Here is a 21,176-nt window from a genome sequence, read left to right as displayed (position 1 = left end):
CGACCTCTGCCTCCTCCCTCCCAGGTTCGCATTAGATAACACAGGCACAAAGTAAATTGGCTATATTGTAAAAATCTTTGAAAACAAAAATGTGTTTTTTGGTCTTCATTTCGGGTTAGTCATAAGGGTAGCAGTGTGGTTAGGCTTAGGTTTAAAATCCGATTTTAAAAAGATAAATTGTAGAAATTTATATTTTTGGCGGGGTTCATGACTTTATGTCTGTCTTAACTAGTGACGACCCTCACCCCGCTGCCCGTCTCCTTCCCTCCCTCCATGTGTGACTGAGAATGCCCGTGTTGTACTGACATAAACTATACGGGCTTAGCAGACATGGAGGCCCGATTAATGACCGAGGCCCATTCCGACACGTCTCGGCTCAGCTAACCTTGTGTTGGAGAAGAGTCCAGTCGTGTTTGGGGATATCAAAGATACCAATTGCTGTGTGAGGAAAAAAAACGTCGAGGGGGAAGAAATAGAGGGAGATCCATTTCGGGTCTCTTGATTCAACGCAGCCGCCATTTTGTTGACAGTTCGTGTTTTTTTTATAACGTACACAGCGCTGCATCTATTTTATTTAAATCTATCTGCTTCCTTAAATATTGCTAGCCTCTTTGCTATTGGATTTGTCTTTACTCCTTCGATAGAAGACTATTCTAAGGCATGTCTTAACTAGCTGACTTGCTAGCTTGTTAGCTAAATGTAATTGCATCGTTAGCCGTCATAGTTTAGCTTCAGCTACAAAGCTAGCACGAGTGGCTAAGCGAAAATGACAGGTTATTCAGTTATTTGGTTTAGTTTGTTTTTCCTTATTCGTGAACTTTATGAAACAAAACGGAGACTATCAAATGATGTAACACTGTCAGATGGATACATTTCCCACAAGTACGGCCACGTTGCTAGAAATCCAAGTTATCATAGCAAGGCAGCCCAGATGACGGCTTGCTAGTGAGCACCATTGATACAATGTAACATAGGTTATTATTGGACGACCGATAAATAGCTTGTTACAACATTTACATCGTTCTCTTTGAATGTATACATTGTATCAAGTCACTACAGCACGGCAATATTTTGTTACCTCGTTCCAAAAATTGTTTTTTCTAGAATTGGTAATAATGTATCGTCTTTTGGCGTCTGTCTAATAACTTTCTGTTTTTGGTTATTTTTTTCTTGTAAGCAACATTCTCATGCGTTAGGACGTCGGTTGGGGTCACTGCTAAACTATAACTACAATATTAGCTTGTTAGCTATTTAGTAATAGCAGTGCTATTATCAAGTCGAAACGTTCGCAGTAGATGCAAAAGAGTTTGAAATGGGTACATGTCTGAATTCATAATTGATCTCCCAAAATCGGAATGGAGGTATAATTTTGACATTTCTGTCATCTGCGTTTTTGACAAATCAGCAGTTGGGAACATAAATACTGTGGCGACCATGTTGATACGCACGAAGGGAGGATTTTGATCCACATAATGTGAACACTGTTGTACTCCTACGGAGGTGAGTGGATGCATAATGTGAAAGATTTAGCGACTATTGTAGATGTTGATATTGTCAACCCATAAGATCAATCTTTATTATGCAATATGTGTTTTGATGGATAGCTCTTGGGCTCACAATTCCCCCACACCCATCGTTACAGCGCATAACGATCAAACGTTATTGCACGAGGTGATTTGATATTGTAAAGAGGTGTTCGGCCCTTTTACATTGCACGTATTTGTAAATCAAATTAACATAAATCGTCACAAGGATATGTTTTGAAACCGTGTTAGGCTATTTGCGAAGGATTAATGTTATCCAGAATCCTTGGGACGTTCGTACCCGAACCATAACCCGTATCCAACCCTAACCATTTTCAACTTCAACGGGGTAGGGAAGTCTCAATGATCCCGGATAGCAAGGACCATTTGCGATGTGGATGTGTTGATATGGCCAAACGATGTTGAAAATGGACAATCTTAATAATTTTAACTCCGTCGTTACAGTATGTGTAGCAAGGCTATCTATAGTTTACTAGTAGGTTAAAGGGTAATTCTGCCACCTTTCAATCTCCAATTCATCATCTCCAGCACCAAGCCAGTGTCTACATATGTCAAAACAGCACGGATCTGTGGTAAAAAATATAAAAGGTCCCAAAAAATATGCTTATGTTACATCACAGGGTGGATTATTTTTTCCTACAAAATATTGAAATGTGCACATATGTTGACACTGGTATTGTGCTGGAGATAAAGAAAATGAGATTGAAACGTGGTGAACTTTCCCTTTAAGTTAGGGAAATAAGAGTCTGTTATTAGGGGTGCTGAAGTATAGTACAAAACGTGGATATACTGTAAAGAGATAAGGATGTAGGCTGCTCACTTTTTGGACTCCTACGGAGGTGAGTGAATGCATCATCTGAAAGATTTACAGACTATTGTCCAACTTTATTATTTGCTCCTGTCCACAATGTTATACAGGCACACTTTTTCACATAACCTGGACATATTCAGTCAGAGTATCATCCTCAATTAGCCTTATTTTATTCATGGTTTACTGCACTTCTATTGTAGGCTACTTACAACAAATGCATCCAACAGGATGATTGGCATAGGGGGCACGCTGCCTAACCCGAAGGACCTCGGGCAAAATCATTTGAGTGAACTTGTTTTGGGCTAATGATGATACAGTGGTATGGGACCCCGATTTATCATGAATCTTCTGAAAAATCAGAAACCATGGTCTTTTTGGTTTTGTCACGTCCTTCGGTAGTCGTTTTGTTGTGAATTTAGGAAGTAAGCAGTCTAGCTACTCTGTCTATTACCAACAACACATAGGTAAAGATCACATCACCTGCTGTTGTTGTTGAGGCTTTGGTCTCGTTTATTGTAATAACTAATAACAGTTTGGAAAGATGTATAATAATTGACTGAGTCAACGGCCAATGATGATTTCAAATTGAAAACCTTTAGAGATCGGACCTGTCCTGAGAATGCTATCGAGGCTGCTTTCAATACTACGCCATTGGGAAATCAGAAGTTATTAACGTGTGCTAAAGGAGGGAAGGAGAGAGAGAGAGGGGAGGGGGCTTTCCAAATGGTTTACTATGTTCCCATTTCACCGAATTTCTCGGTCGTTGTCATTCTATGAAGAGTTTCTCCTGCGAATTCTGTAATTCCTCCCCTTTGCTCTCTTGTCACCTGCTGTTTCCTGGTTTGGAAATTATTTTTTGGTCTCCAACTTCTCCTTTTTTGGTAGGAAAAGGAATATTCCCCACATCACTTTACTAAATCTCTTTATGTGCATATGACATTAGCTCTACGTTGATATGTACCCTAATAGAAAGAATGTGACATTTCCTTCTGTAACATTAGTAGGCGTAATCTTTCTGAATGTTAATTGTATCTCTAGAGTAGTAGGCTAATACATAATTTCACTGTCCTGAGAATAACTGTCCCACTGACCAGAGAATGACCATTAGTGTAGGGGCAGAGAGGGACACATTAGAGCTGCTCTCCATCAGCATTTTGATATATTGCGATGTAGGCCTAATATGCAAAAAGAGAAAAAAAGTATGATCTTTGGTCAGTCTGATTGGAAATATTAAACTAGGTAATGGGCATAGTGTAGTTCTGTTCAAACAAAACACCTTGTATGACTGTATGAGAGATGTTTTGACTAACTTGTCAGGCTTTACTCTAGTCTTGTCAATAGCCATTTACATCCCTTGCTACTACAGCAGCTTATTTTTGGCATACCAGCAGTCAGATCAGCGGAAGCTGCAAAATGAATGTGAACACACACTAACACTTCTTGAAGCAGCGAGTATCGAAGAAAGAGGGGAATGATTGTCAAAGAGTGGAGGACATGGGGAAAGGGGAGAGATGTGTTTTCGATTAGTAGGAAAACAGCAACTCAAGTTTGTCTGCTGTTCCTAGAGTGAAAGGGAGCAAGGTTTTATTTTTGACATTTAGCCTTTATTTAACTAGGCAAGTCAGTTAAGAACAAATTCTTATTTACAGTGACGGCCTACACCAGCCAAACCCGGACGATGCTGGGCCAATTATACACCTCCCTCTAGCACTGAGATGTAGTGCCTTAGACCGCTGCCCCACTCAGGAGCCCTCAGGAGGGAGGTGTGATTTGAGTAATGTATGTCAAATCAAATTGTATTTGTCACGTGCTGATACAAATTCTTACTTACAAGCCCTTAACCAACAATGCAGTTCAAGAAATAGAGTTAAGAAAATATTTACTAAAACTAAAGTAAAAAATAAAATAAAAAGTAAGACAAAATACAGGTTAGTCGAGGTAATTTGTACATGTAGGTAGGGGTAAAGTGACTATGCATAGATAATAAACAGCGAGTAGCAGCAGTGTATGTGGTGGAAGTTTGAGGCGAAATGGACTGAGTAATTGAAGTAAACATAGAGAAGTGGGTGTGGGGAAACACAGGCAAGACTCCAAGTTCTGGACCACAGTTATTGTGATTCTGCAGAAAACGTCTGCCTCCCCCAAGCCCTACTAGCTACTAGTAAAACAATCCAGAACAAGTAGTCTCGCAAGCTTCTGAACATTGTCGATTTTAGCTCTCTGACTGCTTTATCGGATGACTTACCCGACGCACGCTCTGGCTCCACTAAGTGAATTTGTTAGTGCTTTCTGCCACAGTAGGGCAGGCACACAGAAACTGTCAGCATGCTGCTCTCTCCCGCTCCCTCTTATTGGCTGCTCCAGAGTGGTTGGGAACATCGGCCGCATCCTCTGTCCCCCAGAGAGCCCAATGTGCTGAGGTCACAGTTATGAATCGCCTCCAAATGACTTCACTCGGAGAAAGCACCTGCTTTGGGCGAGCCCGCATTAAATCACTCAGTGGACGTAGGGAGCCGGAGCAGACCATTTCTCTCATACGGACACTTCCCTCCTCCAAATGGGAACTTTGCCGCAGCACTACACTGTGAGCGTTATGAGACACATTTTTGATCAAACAAGAGATCCTTGGGGGATGGTTCATTTAGCAGCTTATCACAAATAACCTGGGTACTGGTGGTGGGGTCTGTAGCATGATGTACTACAGTATCCATAATACTCTGTAACTATATCTGAGGGTCAGAATGCAGAAGCCAGTGCTGATCTAGGATCAGGTCCCCACTGTCCATGTAAAAACTGAACCTAAACCAGCACTCCTAGTCTGATACGCTTGATAGTGGCATACAGACCTGGAGGGCTGTTGGGAGTTGTAGTTCACAGGAGGATGGCTGTTATTTAGTTCTTGAGCACCAGAACTACACCTCTCTTGTCGAATAGATGCCCATTTGTCTAAATAGGTCACAGATTGAGGGAAGCTGTAAGGATGAACACATCCATAAAAAGTCACCTAGAGATGAAGGGCAGCCACTAAGCAAATAGATGATACAAATATTTCACCTTTGTCTCATCTTCCTCACTATGGTAAAGGATGCCTTGCAGTGCTTAGAAAGGTATTTTGTTTTTGATAAAATCTCTTCTGTTATCTGTTGACTAATATCAAACTCTTGTCTTTACTATTCCCCACCCTGTCCTACCCCCTCCCATCTCTACTTGTCTTTCTCTCTACAGCTTGAAGGACGGAGAAAGAGGGCTGGGCAGCCAGGAAAGGAGCAAAGCCACCAAACAAGGATTGCTTTTCAGCTTCCCCAATATCCCCTTTCCCCCTTCACCCCTATCCCGTCTCCTTCTGCACCACGGCTTTTCCCTAGAAACTGTACCTGGCGTCCCAAACATCCCTCCCTAATCACCCCTCACCCCCTAAATCTCTGATGGATCAGAGGACTCAGGGGGGGCCTGCTACTCCACCCCCCCTCCTCACCACTGCTCCCCCAGGAGAGCGAGAGAAGGAAGGAGGAGGTGGGAAGAAAGATGAGGAGGAGGAGAAGAAGGAGGAGAGAGAGAGGTCGCAGAGGGACTCCTGTTCTGCTGCAGGTGGAGGAGGGGGCTCCGGTGAGCAGCAGCCACCACAGTTCTCTGTCAAAGAGACTAGCCTCCATGAGGGCAATGTCAAACTCAAGATTGGCCTGCAGGCAAAACGCATGAAGAAGCCGCCCAAGATTCTGGAGAACTACGTGTGTCGGCCGGCCTTCAGGGCTACCGTGAGACCAAGCGGGCGCGGAGGTGGCCGGGGGAGCCGCGGAGGAGTTGGGACAGGCGACGGGGGCAACCAGACCCAGAGTCCTCCGCACGGCAGGGAGAGAGAGCAGAGTCCTGGCATGAACCGACCCATCCCATTGTCTTCATCTCCCTCTGCTGCTGCCCCTACTCCTCCTCTACCTGTTCCTGCTCCTTCCACCACTTCACCCAGTCCAGTGAATGGGAGTGCTCCAGCTAAACGGGTAAGCAAGGAAAGCATGTATTATTCTAGGACGTTGATTAAAAAAAACATATCCCTGTCAAACAAGGAATCCTTTCCAAAGAGACTATTAGAAATTGCACAAGACGTGTCTGGCTTTGGACTGTGCCAAAAATAGGCAAAGCAATACTGACAGCCAGTTCACACATATGAGAACATTTCCAATTCTTCCAACACTGTTTCACTGGTTTGAATTCACAAATTATATTTGTTACTTGTAAAGTCAATTTGCTTCATATTTTACACAATCATCTCAGTTTCTTTGAATGTATTCACTTTGTGTCCCATTCTGGCTTGTCTCCCCTTCCAATCATTCCCTGCTTCTCTTCTCTATTCTCTGCTCTGCTCTGTCCTTGTCTGTCCCGAATACGTTTTGAGTTTAGAGCAGTGCTCTCCAACTCTGTTCCTGGAGAGCTACCCTCCTGGAGGTTTTTGATCCAACCTCAGCTATAGCTAACCTGATTTAACTATTCAACCAGCTAATTATTAGAATGAAGTGGGCTAGATTAGGATTAGAGCAAAAACCTACAGGATGGTAGCTAACTAGGAACAGGATCTTCCCCTCTGGGCAGAACTGAGAAGCAGTAGAGGACAGGAAATTCAAATCAATGAACTACAGTTTACATAGGGAGAAACAAAACCTGACTGGATTTCATATAGACTGTCTAGGTTGCCTTATTGACAGGGTTGGCTTTTAGCATGCTTTATGTGGTTTTCAAATGCTTCTTTTTGAGAAAAATTTGATTAGGTTTTCACTTTTAGATAATTACCAGAAAGCATTGCCTGGGTTTGGATACATATCAGAAGATTACAAATGTCAAAATAGTCAGACATTTATAAAAAAATTAATAAAAAAAGAAGCTTTTTAGTGAAACACAACAATACCTTTCTGGGAACTACCTTTCTGTGATCTATCTGCAATCAATGGCCTTTTAGATTTTAATATTTGCATTCTCTTTTCGCAGGGTCTTCCAAAACTGGCCTGCAAGTCGGACAAATCTGAGGCGAAGTCGGACGGGAAATCTGCCGCCTCTACGGAGAGACCGCTGAATCTTCATCGTCCTTTGGCAGACGGCAAAACGCACCATGCCTCTGGGAAGAAGACGCCCATGCCCCAAACCAAGTCTCCTACCTCCTCGCCCTCCCTTCCTGCGCCCCCATCACCGGAACCCAGCGTGGAAGCTGCTACTAAACCCTCTGGGTACACTTACAGCAGTGAGGGTCTGAGGGAGAAGGACCGGGGTGTTTCTAGTTGGGGGGCTCCTACTGTCACTGAGAAACTAGCGCAACTCATCGCCACCTGCCCTCCCTCTAAGTCCACCAAGGTGAAACCCCCCAAAACTACTTCCTCTCCCACCACCCACACCACTTCTAACTTTATGGCCCCCACCCCAAAGCAGCGAGACCGCGCTATGGCCAACAGGGCGACCTATTCTAGAGCGGTCCACCTAGCTCCACCCCCTCCCGTCTCGCGCCCTCCTGGCCGCCCCTATGGCTCCCGGAACAATAAAGACAATGTTTTGGAGAAGTCATCCACCCCGCCTGGGAAAGAGGAGGCAGATGGGGCCAGCAAGTCTGGCAGCAGCAACAACAGCAACAGCAGTCGCAGCAGCAGCCCTACATTAAGTTACGGTGGCGGCAATAACCGCCTGGCAACAATTTCAAAGGACAACAACGACAGCAACAGTAATGGCGCGAAGCCACTACAGTCACGTCTTACTCACTGCCCACCGCTTCACTCTGTCTCCTCCTCTTCCTCATCACCACCTCGTTTGTCATCCTGCTCCTCTTCAGAGAAGAGGACGGGGAGCGGGCCAAGTCGCCAGGGCTCCCCTGCCTCTCAAGGACACCACTCCCGAGACCGAGACAGTCCCTCCCAGGCAGAGGAGAGGGAGAGCAGTGAGAGGGAGAGGGAGCAGGAGCGTGACCGGGTCGGCCCCAGAGACTTAACCAAATGCTCCCTTCCTTCAGCATTAGGCAAGCAGGAGGCCAAGGACAAGGGGGCTAATCAGTCACTCAAAGGGGAGAGAGGCAAGAGCTTGAGCCCCAGTAAACGCAGTCCCAACCCCATTAAATGCAATCCCAACCCCAATAAACGCAGTCCCAACAGGGAAAGAGATGGTCACACCAGTGGTACCTCCAGTCCCCCGGAGTCTGTGAGACGGACTGCCTCGCCACCAGAGCCCGCCGGCAACCATTCACCCCCTCCTCTCAGAGACGAGTCCCCTGGAGACGAGTCACCGGGCTCGCCCCCAGAGCATGAGAACAAACCCCTGAAGAAGCGGCGAGGCAGAAAGCCCCGCTGGACCAGAGTAGTGAACCGGACACAGAGGGCGGGCCAGTACAGCCCTGTTGACCAGTGCGAAACCATCATGCCTTTATCCTCCTCAGGCCTTGATACTCCCCCGCCCATACGCAGGCCTGTAGGACGGCCTCCTAACCCCAATAAGGTCAAGCCTCCTGCCATGTCTCAACTCTTTCCTCAGCCAGCCAGGAAAAGGGGACGGCCCAAGTCTAAAATGCCAAGGCTGGATGCCCCCACTCGGGGACGTCCCCCTCACAAGCTGGCCCCTTCTAAGGTATTTTCTTTACACAGGTCAAAAGAGGAGCAGGACCCCCCTGTTCTCCACCCAGAGGTAGATCTGAATCCTCCCAAACCTATGCCCAGGAAGCGGGGGCGACCCAAACGTCTGCCCCCGACCTTGCCGCAGGAGGGTCAGCCCCCCACTCTGGCACCGGAAGCGGGGGATGGGAAACAGTTCCGGAACAAGGGCAACGGGCAGCTCATCATGAAGACTATCATAGGCAAGATCAATAAGATGAAGAGTGTCAAACGCAAACGGTTCCTTAGCCAGATCCTATTAGGACCAGGGTCCGGACCAGAGCAGGAGCCCCCCAGAGGAACTGCCAGTGGGGTGGTGGGCCAGGTAGCAGCTGCAACCCAGTCTCTATCCTCCTTGGCTGCTTCTTTCGGAGGCAAACTGGGACCCCAGATCAACGTTAGCAAAAAGGGGACGATATACATGGGGAAAAGGAGAGGGCGCAAACCTAAAGCGCCAACAAATCCCTCGTTGGCAGCTCCAACATCACCCACTGAGGGGCCTTTCCTGTCCCCAAACACCACGTCGCCCCTCCACCACCATCAGTCTCAGCCGCAGCACCAGCTCCCGTCTGCCGAGGTGTTCCCCTCCCCCTCGCTCTCCCAGTCCAGCGGAGGCCAGAGCCCCATCAGTGACTCCTGCTTTGTGGCGCCAGGGGCAGTGCACTTCCTGACGCACCCGCACTTCCACAGCCACGGCCATCACTCATTCCCCTTCCCTCCCCCGACGTTCTCAGCCCCCTCCCCTCGCACTCTGGGCCCTCTGGGCTCCTCGGCTGCCGTGGCCTCCCAGAAGAAGTCGTGCCGTGGCTACCATCACCACCACCATCATTACAGGCAGCACTACCACTACCGTAAGCTATCCCCTCCTAGACCCCTCCACCCCACCTCCCCTGCACCTCTGAGTGAGCTGAAGGAAGCCACCCCCTCTCCTGTCAGTGAGTCTCACAGTGAGGAGACTGTACCCAGCGACAGCGGCATAGGAACAGACAACAACAGCACTTCTGACCGGGGTGAGAAGGCCGGTGGGGCAAGTGGCCTAGGTAGCGTGGGGATACCACCTGGCATGGCCAGTGGACTGCTAATGCCAGGGGTGATGGGCTCAGCCGTGGGGGTAGGGGTTGGGATAAACCCTCGCGGTGGACTAAGACACTCGTCGTCAGTGCTGCTGGAGCACCCCTCGCCCTCTCCGTCACCACTGGGGGCGAGGTCCTCACCAGACCCCCGCAGGCCCCTACTGGCGACCCCTCCCTCTGCACTAGTGGGCCACAAAGAGAAACACAAGCACAAATGCAAGCGCCGGAGCCACGGCTGCCCGGGTTATGACAAGCTAAAGAGGCAGAAGCGCAAACGCAAGAAGAAGTACCTGCAGCTGCGTTCCCGGCGCCAGGACCCCGACTTCCTGGCAGAGCTGGATGAGATTGTGGTGAGGCTGAGTGAGATCAGGATAGCGCACCGCACCCCTGCGCTCAGGCTGGGCAGTGGGCTGGGGATGCCCCCGGGAGCTGCGGGGGCGGGCAGAGTACCAGGGTCGGTAGGCAGGGCCACTGGGGCCATAGGAGGCGCTGGCGGCCCCCCTCCGCATCACTACCTGCACAGAGACCTGCTTCCAACCATCTTCAGGATAAACTTCAGCGGCTACTACTCCCCCCACCCCTCGTACCCCTGTGACTCTCTGCACTACGTCCGCAAGCCAGACCTGAAGAAGAAACGCGGGCGCCCTCCCAAGCTGCGGGAGTCCATGTCAGACGTACCATTCGTTCATGGGCTGGGGTTCCCGCTATCTAGCGGTGGGTTCTACCACCCATCCTACAGTGTTCCATACTCCTCTGGTCCCCTTGGTCTGGGCTACTACAGAGGATACCCCCCAGCCAGTGCCCTGTACCCCCATCACCAGAACTCCCACTCTGCTCCATCCCACCACTCCCATCACTCCCCCTCCTTCCCCCCACCACCTCCCCCGTCCTACGTGCACCACCACCACCCGTCACACCTCCTTCTCAACCCCTCCAAATTTCACAAGAAGAAACACAAGCTGCTGAGACAGGAGTTCCTGGGTGGGGGCCGGTCTCCCGTGCTCTACCCGGCAATGTCCTCAGAGCTGTCGTTCGGCTGGCATCACAAACACAAACACAGACACAAACATCAAGAGCGCTGCGCAGAGGACGACGGGGAAGAGGGAGGAGGAGAGAGCCGAGGCGGAGCCGAAATTTCCGAGAGCCCGGGGTCAGGAAGGGGAGAACGCGGGGCCGGAATGGCCGAATCTCTGCAGCGGTGTCGCTTTGGAAGAGACTCCACCCCTACTACCACCAGTGCCAACAAACAAGCCACGGCCACCTCGGCCAACTCTCCTTCCTCGTCTTCCTCTTCCTCAGCCGAGAGGTACAAGCGCAAGGAGACATCCCTGTCTTTCCTGGGGCCCTCTCGCCTGGCCCAGGGCAGTGCCAGGCCCAGGGGCCACCAACACGTCGAGTCCTGGTTCAGGATGGGCAGCTCCGAGGCAGACTACGCTAAGCTCTCCCGGAACCCCGCAGCTGTCGGCCAGGGCCCGTTCACAGACGGTCAGGGAGAAGATCCAGCTGGCTGCTCAGACAGCGAGGAGGAAGACGAGGAGCCCCTCACACCCACAGACGAGGCGGATCCCAAGTCCCAGGACCCCCCGCACCACACCAACCTGTTCGCCACCGCCCTGACCCCTACCTTGCTGAGAGGAGGCCGAGTCAGGAAGGGAGGGGCGGCAGAGAGTTCTAACTTCACCCGGATGGAGCGGATGCTGAGAAAGGAGCACTCCACGTTAGCAGAGAGGAGAGAGATGGGTGAGTAATTGTGACAGGGCTTTCTGTTAGAGAGCGATATGCTGAAATACAGTGAGCTCCAAAAGTATTAGGACAGTGAAAATGTTTAGTTTGTTTTGACTCTGTACTCCAGCACTTTGGATTTTAAATGATACAATGACTAAAGGTTAGTGTAGACTGTCAGCTTTCATTTACAAACTTGTTGGATGCATTTTCTGTTTGTTTTGGTTGTGTTTTAGATTATTTTGTGCCCAATATAAATTAATGGTAAATAATGTATTGTGTCATTTTGGAGTCACTTTTATAACTTTCTCACTCATCATTATTCATGATTCATTCAGGATTATCCATCATAATGGTGGCATCCACATTCATGTAAAAGTGTTTAGAAACCTACTCTATTCTTATTTACACTGAACAGAAATATAAACGCAGCATGTAAAGTGTTGCATATTTTTGTATATTTACAGAAATATAAAAGCAACATGTAAAGTGTTGCATATTTCTCTATATTTACAGGAATATAAACACAGCATATAAAGTGTTGGGTCCCATGTTTCATGAGCTGAATGGAAAAATGTTCCATATGCACCAAAAGCTTATTTCTCTCACATTTTGTGCACAAATTTGTTTACATTCCTGTTAGGGAGGATTTTTCCATTGCCAAGATAATCCATCCACCTGACAGGCTGATTAATCAGCATGATCATTACACAGGTGCAGCTTGTGCTGGGGACACTAAAGACCACTGTAAAATGTGCATTTTTGTCACACAACACACTGCCACAGATTTCTCAAGTTTTGAAAGAGCGTGCAATTGGCATGCTGACTGCAGGAATATCTACCAGAGTTATTGCTAGATAATTTAATGTTCATTTCTCTACCTTAAGTCACCTTCAACGTCGTTTTAGAAAATTTGGCAGTATGTCCAACTGGCCTCAACCGAAGACCACGTGTAACCACGCCAGCCGAGGACCTCCACATCCATCTTCTTCACCTGCTGGCTATCAGCCAGGTTGACCTGGCTACCAAGTTCCCCTGCCCAGTCATGTGAAATCCATAGATTAGGGCCTAATGAATTTATTCCAATTGACTGATTTCCTCATATGAACTGTAACTCAGTAAAAACTTTGAAATTGTTGCATGTTACATTTTATTTTTGTTCAGTATACATTAAAAATGACACTACATTATTAATTTCTGTTGGGCACAAAATAATCTGAAACACAACCAAAACAAACAGCAAATGCATCCAACAAGTTTGTAGTCACAATGTAATAATTGCATGCTAGGAATATGGGACCAAATACTACACTTGACTACTTTAATACACATATAAGTGAATTTTTCCCAAAATGGGGGGGATGATGTACAGAAACTACTGTCATTTATTAACGGTTCGCCCGATATGGATCAAAATACCCTCAAATTAAAATCCCTGTGCTATTGCTCTGAATGTGATTTCTGCACCAAAATCTTTCTTTGTACTTCTTTGGAATTGAACCCAAATTGAATCTGACATTGTGAAGGTTATTGAATTGTGTACCAAATTTACTTAAAAAAAAAGTTCTGCTGCTAGTGCCTCAAGAATTCAGCTTTCTATTTTGTTTGGATGATGTCCGCTTAGCTTCATTTCTTGGCAATAAGTAGTGAAATTGGCCTGGTATGCATAACCACGAGTGACAGTATTGATTCCAGGGTTTTGTTTCCATGTAGTGACCACTTTACAAACCACCATATGGCATAGCGAGCACTGAACACGGGGTGCGTCCCAAATGGCACCCTATTTCCCATAAAGCACACTACTTTTAACCAGGGCTCTGGTCAGAAGTAATGCACTATAAAGGGTACAGGGTGCCATTTGGGACGCACGCCGTGTTCAGTGCTCACTATGCCATATGGTGGTTTGTAAAGTGGTCACTACATGGAAACAAAACCCTGGAATCAATACTCTCACTCATGGTTATGCATACCAGGCCAATTTCAAGATATCTCTGCTGAATCTCAGTGTTCAATGACTCATTATAAACGGGGTGGTTCGAGCCCTGAATGCTGATTTGGCTGAAAGCCATGGTATATTAGACCGTATACCACGGGTAGGACCAAAAATGACTTTTTGCTGTTTTAATTACGTTGGCAACCAGTTTATAATAGCAATTAGGCACCTCGGGGGTTCGTTGTATATGGCCAATATACCACAGCTGACTGCTGTATCCAGGCACTCTGTGTTGCGGCGTGCCCAAGAACAGTCCTTAGCCGTCGTATATTGACCATATACCACACCCCCTCGTGCCTAATTGGTTAAATTTATCCTTTAGAAATCCCTTGGAGGAACACAATGCCATCCCCTGTATGTACATCTACCCTCCACCGGCCCTGACATTAGATAGCCCTAACCAGTGATTAAGGGCTTGGCAGCAAAACCCCCATAATTACTTAAACTGGTCCTGCTTTTGTGTGATTGTCATTGTATCCTTGTAGGATGTCCAGCGAGATGTTTTATTTCCATAAGAATAGTTGATTCGCCGGGATAGTTGAGCTGGGCTTTTTGTTACAGGCTATATTTGGTAGGCTTCCCCATCAAAAGCTATCAAACTGAAAGGCTGCGTGCATCTCTGTCTTAGATCAATGTGTAAACACTACACCTGCTCTCAGCTAATATAGATGAACAGGGAAGACTGGGTGATTTGGGTAATGATTCAGCTCCATCAAGCTGCCTGGCTGCCATTGACTGAGATAAGTTTGTATGTATTCTATGTGTAAGAAGGCCAGGTTCGCTCGGTGGAAGGCTCCTGGTGAGGCGGCATGGTGTAGTTTGAACCCAGCCAGGGTAATCCAGGATTAGAGCTCAGGACACAGGGTCGTTCTGCGGTCACCACCACCATGGAGGTAGCCTAGTAGGCAGGGAGGCAGAGGGTGGGATAAACCACACACAGGAGTGTGAACCGGAAGAGTCGAGAGGCAGCAGGGGGGATGCTGGAGTGGCTTGGTGTCTTTACTTATAGTAGGACCGTTCACTGTGATGGACTAAATGCAACACTTTATGGCTTGAAAGGAAAAGCTGAAAAAGTATGAAGTCATTGTTCATTACGTGACATAGTATTTCAGTTTGCTGAGGTGGGCTTAGCCTATATATTTATCCATAATGAGCTGCATTTTGGTGAGGGAATTGGCAGTGGATATCAATGGCAAATGTAGTAATTTCCTTTCAATTTAAGGTTAAGCATTGATAATTATTAGATAGCATTACAAGACCGACAGAGGAAATATGTTGGCCTAACAGTGGAACTAAGCTAGGGCTTGGAATGGATAATAAATATACGTTCATAAGTGTCACGCTGCAGCTTATTCCTATGTTCATCATCTAATTCCCCTCTCTTCTCTCTATTTGTCTGTTTCTTTGCAGGCGGTACATCAAGTGTCCAGACCCGAGCCGACCACTCTACCCCTGAGGACCACCTCAGGCAGCACCACCACCACCCTCCTCTGTTCCACTCTTCCTCCTCCGCCTGCCTCTCTCACTGTGGCCACAACTCGCCGTCCCAGGGCTGCTGCCTGGACAATGATGCCTCCCCGCCACACCACTCCCACCGGGCCCAGCCCTCTAAACACAGCCTGCACCACGTCAACAAGATCCTCCGTGCAAAGAAGCTTCAGAGACAGGCGAGGACAGGCAACAACATGGTCAAGAAGAGAGGCCCCGGGCGCCCCAGGAAGCATCCCTTGCCTTCCCCGCCCCCGTCGCCGCCCCCTCTGGCCGAAGTGACCCAGACCAGGCACCGGGAACGTGGAGGAGGAGCGTGGAAGGGGGACACTGTGACGGACGCGATCGAGTCGGTTGTCCAGGGCCAGTTCAGGAAAGGCCAGAAGAGGAAGCACTGGGAGAGAGATAGGGAGGAGGAGGAGGAGGAGGAAGGGGGGGAGGTGGAGGAACGAGCTCTGGACAGGGAGGAGAACCTGGGTGGCTTGGGGATGAGGGCCAGTGCGGAGGGAGGAAGTGGTTGGCTCACCCAAGAGGAGCTGCACCGCTTTCGCAGGTAAAACCACCACCACTACAGGCCAACACGTGATTGTAGCCTCAACGATGAGAGTGGAGAACCGTGATTATGTTGCAGTTTACTTCCATAGGCAGCGCTAATCTTAGATTTTAGCAGCTGTGTGTATATATATATATAGAGAGAGAGACTATCAAGCCAGTCATCACTATAAACTGACTCTTTGTTCTATTTCAGTGCTCTGGAGGGGAAACCAGATGGCCCCTCCTCCCCGGAATGTCCGGGCACCGTCTCCATGGAACAAGCTCCACCCATGCCTATAACCAGCCAACGGGAAAAGAGAGCAGCCAGGCCTCCAAAGAAGAAGTTCCAAAAGGCGGGGCTCTACTCTGATGTGTACAAGACGGCAGAGTGAGTCCCATAAGAGAGAAACACAGACATGTCAAATCTGGATATACCCGTTTGCTTACCAAAGGTCAAACCAGGAATATTTAAGGGCATATATGGACATCTCACTCTCGTTTTGTTCCTGTTTTTCTTTCAGTCCTCGTAGTCAGCTCCTGCAGATGAAGAAAGAGAAACTGGAGTACACACCTGGGGAACACGAGTATGGGCTTTTTCCTGCCCCTATCCATGTCGGTGAGTGTTCTTGCCTGCAAGCACACACACATACACACACACACTTTGTCATGACATTAATTTCTCTCTCCCCCTTTCAGGAAAGTACCTAAGACAGAAGCGCATTGATTTCCAGTTGCCTTACGACATCTTGTGGCTGTGGAAACATGACCAGGTGATCACTGCTAAGTGTTTTCCCCCTCAGAGTCGACAAGCTATAATAGCTTTAATAGGAATTTGTCCAATCTATATAAGGATTTGTCTCTTTTATGATGTAAGGCCTGCGATAGACTAGCGATCTGGACTATGAGCAGTTCTAGCTCGGACAAGGCTACTTTACTTATGATGTAATAACCTACATTTCTTGGTGGTTTTAGCTCTACGAGAAGCCCGATGTCCCCCTTTATAAAAAGATCAGATCAAGTGAGTACACAGTCTTAAGATCCAGTCGCTTAAATTATAATGTAACCAAACGCTATTTAATGCTGTGTCCCAAATGGCACCCTGTTCCCTATATAATGCACAACTTTAGACCAGAGCCCTATTGGCCCCTGGTCAAAAGTTGTGCACTATATAGGGAACAGGGTGCCATTTGGGACGCTGCCATGGTCTGGTCAAGCTATTGTGTATATGTCCTTGCCTTGTGTAACTGTAGACGTCTATGTGGATGTGAAGCCTGTCTCGGGTTATGAAGCCACCACCTGTAACTGCAGGCCTTCCGGGGAAGCCATCGACAGAGGCTGCCTTGACGAATGCCTCAACAGGTATAAACACTGGTGTTGGAGACTAAAATAGACCGACACACTGGTATATGCTCCCAGGCGTGCTATGTTTATCTACAAGGAAAACGCTTTTGACCCTGCTAGGGTCTTCAATTCTACATAAATGTTCAGAAATCTGCCTTGGAATAGCATCTCAAGATGTGAATTTAATTTAACATGAATAAATCATCTTGGTGTCTCCCACTTGGCTGCAATATAAGTATTTTTTTCCCACTCCCTCAGGATGAGCTTTGCCGAGTGCTCCCCCGGCACTTGTCCTTGCGGGGAGCAGTGTGACAACCAGCACATCCAGAGGCATGAGTGGGTGCAGTGCCTGGAGCGCTTCCGTGCCGAGGGCAAGGGCTGGGGCATCCGCACCAAGGAGCCCCTCCGCTCAGGCCAGTTCATCATCGAGTACCTGGGAGAGGTCGTCAGCGAGCACGAGTTCAGGTGAGATAGATTTGAATGCATGTATTGATGTGTGGGTTATTCATACAACATTACATAAACTCATCAAAAAAAGAAACATCCTCTCACTGACAACTGCGTTTATTTTCAGCAAACTTAACATGTGTAAATATTTGTATGAACATAACAAGATTCACCAACTGAGACATAAACTCAACAAGTTCCACAGACATGTGACTAACAGAAATGGAATAATGTGTCCCTGAAAAAAGGGGGGTCAAAATCAAAAGTAACAGTCAGTATCTGGTGTGGCCACTAGCTGCATTAAGTGCTACAGTGCATCTCCTCATGGACTGCACCAGATTTGCCAGTTCTTGCTGTGAGATGTCACCCCACTCTTCCACCAAGGCACATGCAAGTTCCCAGGGTCATCTCAGGATGAGCCTGCAGGAAGGGTACCCCATGAGGAAGGAGGATGTCTTCCCTGTAACGCAGAGCGTTGACATTGCCTGCAATGACAACAAGCTCAGTCCGATGATGCTGTGACACACCGCCCCAGACCATGACAGATCCTCCACCTCCAAATCAATCCCACTCCAGAGTATAGGCCTCGGTGTAATGTTCATTCCTTCGACGAAACGCAAATCCGACCCTCACCCCAGGTGAGACAAAAACGCGACGTGTCAGTGAAGAGCACTTTTTGCCAGTCCTGTCTGTCCTGTCTTATCGACCGTTCCACAGGTGCATGTTCATTAATTGATTATGTTTCATTGAACAAGCATGGAAAACAGTGTTTCAACCCTTTCCAATGAAGATCTGTGAAGTTATTTGGATTTTTACTAATTATCTTTGAAAGACAAGGTCCTGAAAAGGGGACGTTTCTTTTTTTGCAGAGTTTAATGCACCGAGGGGCAAAACATAAGTCACATTTTCACTTAGGGCTCTATTTTAACAAACCTAACGCAATGGTAAATCTTAGCGCTGGCGATAGCGCTATAGGTTGGGGGGGGGGGGGGGGGGGGGGTGTCAGAAATGTTTTTGTTATTTTCACAACCGGAATTATGGGCTCAGTAGCTGGCGGTGGCCTGAAAGGGCTGGGTTTTGATGACTAAACAAGTTGTAGGTGTGTCGAGGCTTGACGCCCTCACTGGCTAATCAGAATGTGCTCCATGGCAAAAAATGTGGTTGCTTCAAATTGTGGATTTAGGGTTCCTTTATATTTGTTTTAAACGATGAGAGAGAAAAAAATCATAAAGTTACATGTGAATTCACAATGCAGATATGGTCCTGCGTATAACCTCTAGGGGCAATGCAGTTCACTCTACCGCTGTCATGACTACCAGACAGCGCTCACCTTACTGCTGTCTCTGTGTTGCACCTCTCCATGTTCTCATTGGTCAGTACATGGGTCTTCATGTCCCACTTCTCATCAATGTGATGGCTCTTTTCAGTGGATGTATGACAGCGTGTCCATAAACATTAACAATCTGTTGTTAACCTGGGCAGGCACAATTACTGTATAACCGCGTAACCCACGGTTATGGATGAAGACCATCATGAAAATAAAATAATTGTCATAACCCTTTAAATATTTTTGTTGTTGTGTGTGTTTGGAACAAACAGCTGACTGAAGATGGGACTGCTGTGCATTTGTGCGGTTGAGTCCATTTCTCCTGTAAAATGGACTCTTAACGTGATGAAACTTTGTTGCTCCTTGCTGAAACAAGCAAATAAGTATTCGGTTGCTTAGGCAACACCCCCCACAATGCAACAGCAGCGCACATACGAATACAATGAATAGAACGTGCTTGGAACCTCTAATCATAGCAATTTGACTGGTAAACTCATGGGTACACTCACAATGGCTGCCTGGTATTGTGGTGCAATAAGTTCCATGGTAATGTAGAATGGTAATTCAAATCATGTTAACTGATGTGGCTCATGCAATGGAATGTATTTTTTGTTGAATTAACAAATCATAGCACATATTTTATTTCCTGCTTTGCTCCTATGGGTACACTTGCAATGGCCGCCAATCCACCCATTATGCCATCACTGTCTTGAAATGGGGCGTTTGTTCTATTCATTCTATTTCTATGCCAGCGCATCCAGTCAGGAGCAGAGGAGGGGAGAAAATGTGCGTAAACACCCGTTAGTTTTGTTGTTGCCATTTAAATGGTTATTACGGTGACCGCAGTCATTTGGCTGGCCAATTACCGCCATCCAAAATTCCATGACCGTCTCAGCCCTATTGTTAAGGTCGCATATGGGCTGTTTGAGAGCACGCGCTTTGTACTTGCAGAGCAGTCATTGCACAATTTCTCCATCCGCTGCATATCAACTGCAATCATTTCTATAATCAGCACTGTGTCATTTTCTCACGCCATCCATTATTGCACTTCTTTTGTGTGAAGAGCCTGTCAGATGTCTGTTTTCAGGGACCTGCGCTGCTGCCAGCAACGGTTTGAGTCTCACGGTGCCTCTGTTTCAGATGGCTAAGCATTGCAACTGTACTGCCATTAGCTCAATTCCCTGTCTCACTCTCTGCCATTTTTCCAACCGTTAACAATGATGATGTGCGGAGTGCTTTACATCCATGGCAAATTTTTAAAAAAATACTATAACTCTAATCAAATTGTTACATATACGCTGGGAGTCAAACAAGTGCAGGTGGTGAGTTTAATAATAAACGGAACATCGAACAATATAACAAGCACAAGTAACGTATAGACATGAAACACAAACAATACTGACTGGGGAAAGAACCTAAGGGAGTGCCAGATAAAGGGACGGTAATGAGTGATGCACTGATGTGACATTTTTAGCCGATATCGATATCTGCTATTTTCCTTGACAACAAAAAAAACGATACCGATATTTATCATTTTAGTGGCCTTTTAAGCATTCTAGTACAGTTAAATAGTTAACACACACATGGACGCAGCGGCCTAAGGCACGACATCTCAATGCAAGAGGCGTCACTACAGTCCCTGTTTCGAATCCAGGCTGTATCACATCCGGCAGTGATTGGGAGTCCCATAGGGCGGTGCACAAGTGGCCCAGCGTCGTCCGGCTTTGGCCGGGGTAGGCCATCATTGTAAATAAGAATTTGTTCTTAACTTGCCTAGTTAAATAAAGGTTACACACACACACACAAACCACACTGATCAAAAATAATTTTGTTGGCGTTTACGTATGTGTCACAGCTTTCTTCTGTTGAAGGAGAGGCGGACCAAAACGCAGTGTGGTTATTGTTATACATCTTTAATGAAGATGATAAATGAACAATATACAAAACAAGAAATGTGAAAAAACCGAAAACAGCCCTATATGGTGTAACAAACGCCAAAGACAGGAACAATCACCCACAAAACCCAACACCAAACAGGCTTCCTAAATATTGCTCCCAATCCGAGACAATGACTACCACCTACAGTGCCTTGCGAAAGTATTCGGCCCCCTTGAACTTTGCGACCTTTTGCCACATTTCAGGCTTCAAACATAAAGATATGAAACTGTATTTTTTTGTGAAGAATCAACAACAAGTGGGACACAATCATGAAGTGGAACGACATTTATTGGATATTTCAAACTCTTTTAACAAATCAAAAACTGAAAAATTAGGCGTGCAAA

General features: G+C 47.0%; 1 protein-coding gene across 8 annotated transcripts in view; it reads left to right on the top strand.

The window, feature by feature from the left end:
• Positions 1–254: 254 nt before the first annotated feature.
• The window catches only part of ash1l (ash1 (absent, small, or homeotic)-like (Drosophila)), a 46,593-nt gene continuing 25,671 nt past the window's right edge, over positions 255–21,176 (top strand). For 2 of the 8 annotated variants that reach the window (XM_036952504.1, XM_036952502.1), the window contains exons 1-10: positions 256–1,500; positions 5,581–6,350; positions 7,333–11,782; positions 15,168–15,798; positions 15,994–16,167; positions 16,301–16,395; positions 16,476–16,549; positions 16,752–16,797; positions 17,030–17,138; positions 17,379–17,585. In XM_036952504.1, coding sequence (XP_036808399.1) covers positions 5,781–6,350; positions 7,333–11,782; positions 15,168–15,798; positions 15,994–16,167; positions 16,301–16,395; positions 16,476–16,549; positions 16,752–16,797; positions 17,030–17,138; positions 17,379–17,585 — 6,356 coding nt within the window. In that variant the 5' untranslated portion in view covers positions 256–1,500; positions 5,581–5,780. Of the gene's footprint in view, positions 1,501–5,580; positions 6,351–7,332; positions 11,783–15,167; positions 15,799–15,993; positions 16,168–16,300; positions 16,396–16,475; positions 16,550–16,751; positions 16,798–17,029; positions 17,139–17,378; positions 17,586–21,176 lie in introns of all 8 variants that reach the window. The other 6 variants (XM_036952498.1, XM_036952499.1, XM_036952501.1 and 3 more) reach the window with 6 other exon arrangements.

This window comes from Oncorhynchus mykiss, chromosome 18, assembly GCF_013265735.2.
Source record: "Oncorhynchus mykiss isolate Arlee chromosome 18, USDA_OmykA_1.1, whole genome shotgun sequence".
NCBI classification, from domain to species: domain Eukaryota; kingdom Metazoa; phylum Chordata; class Actinopteri; order Salmoniformes; family Salmonidae; genus Oncorhynchus; species Oncorhynchus mykiss.
Note: the sequence above shows the minus strand (reverse complement) of the source record. Positions and strands in the feature narration are given on the sequence as shown.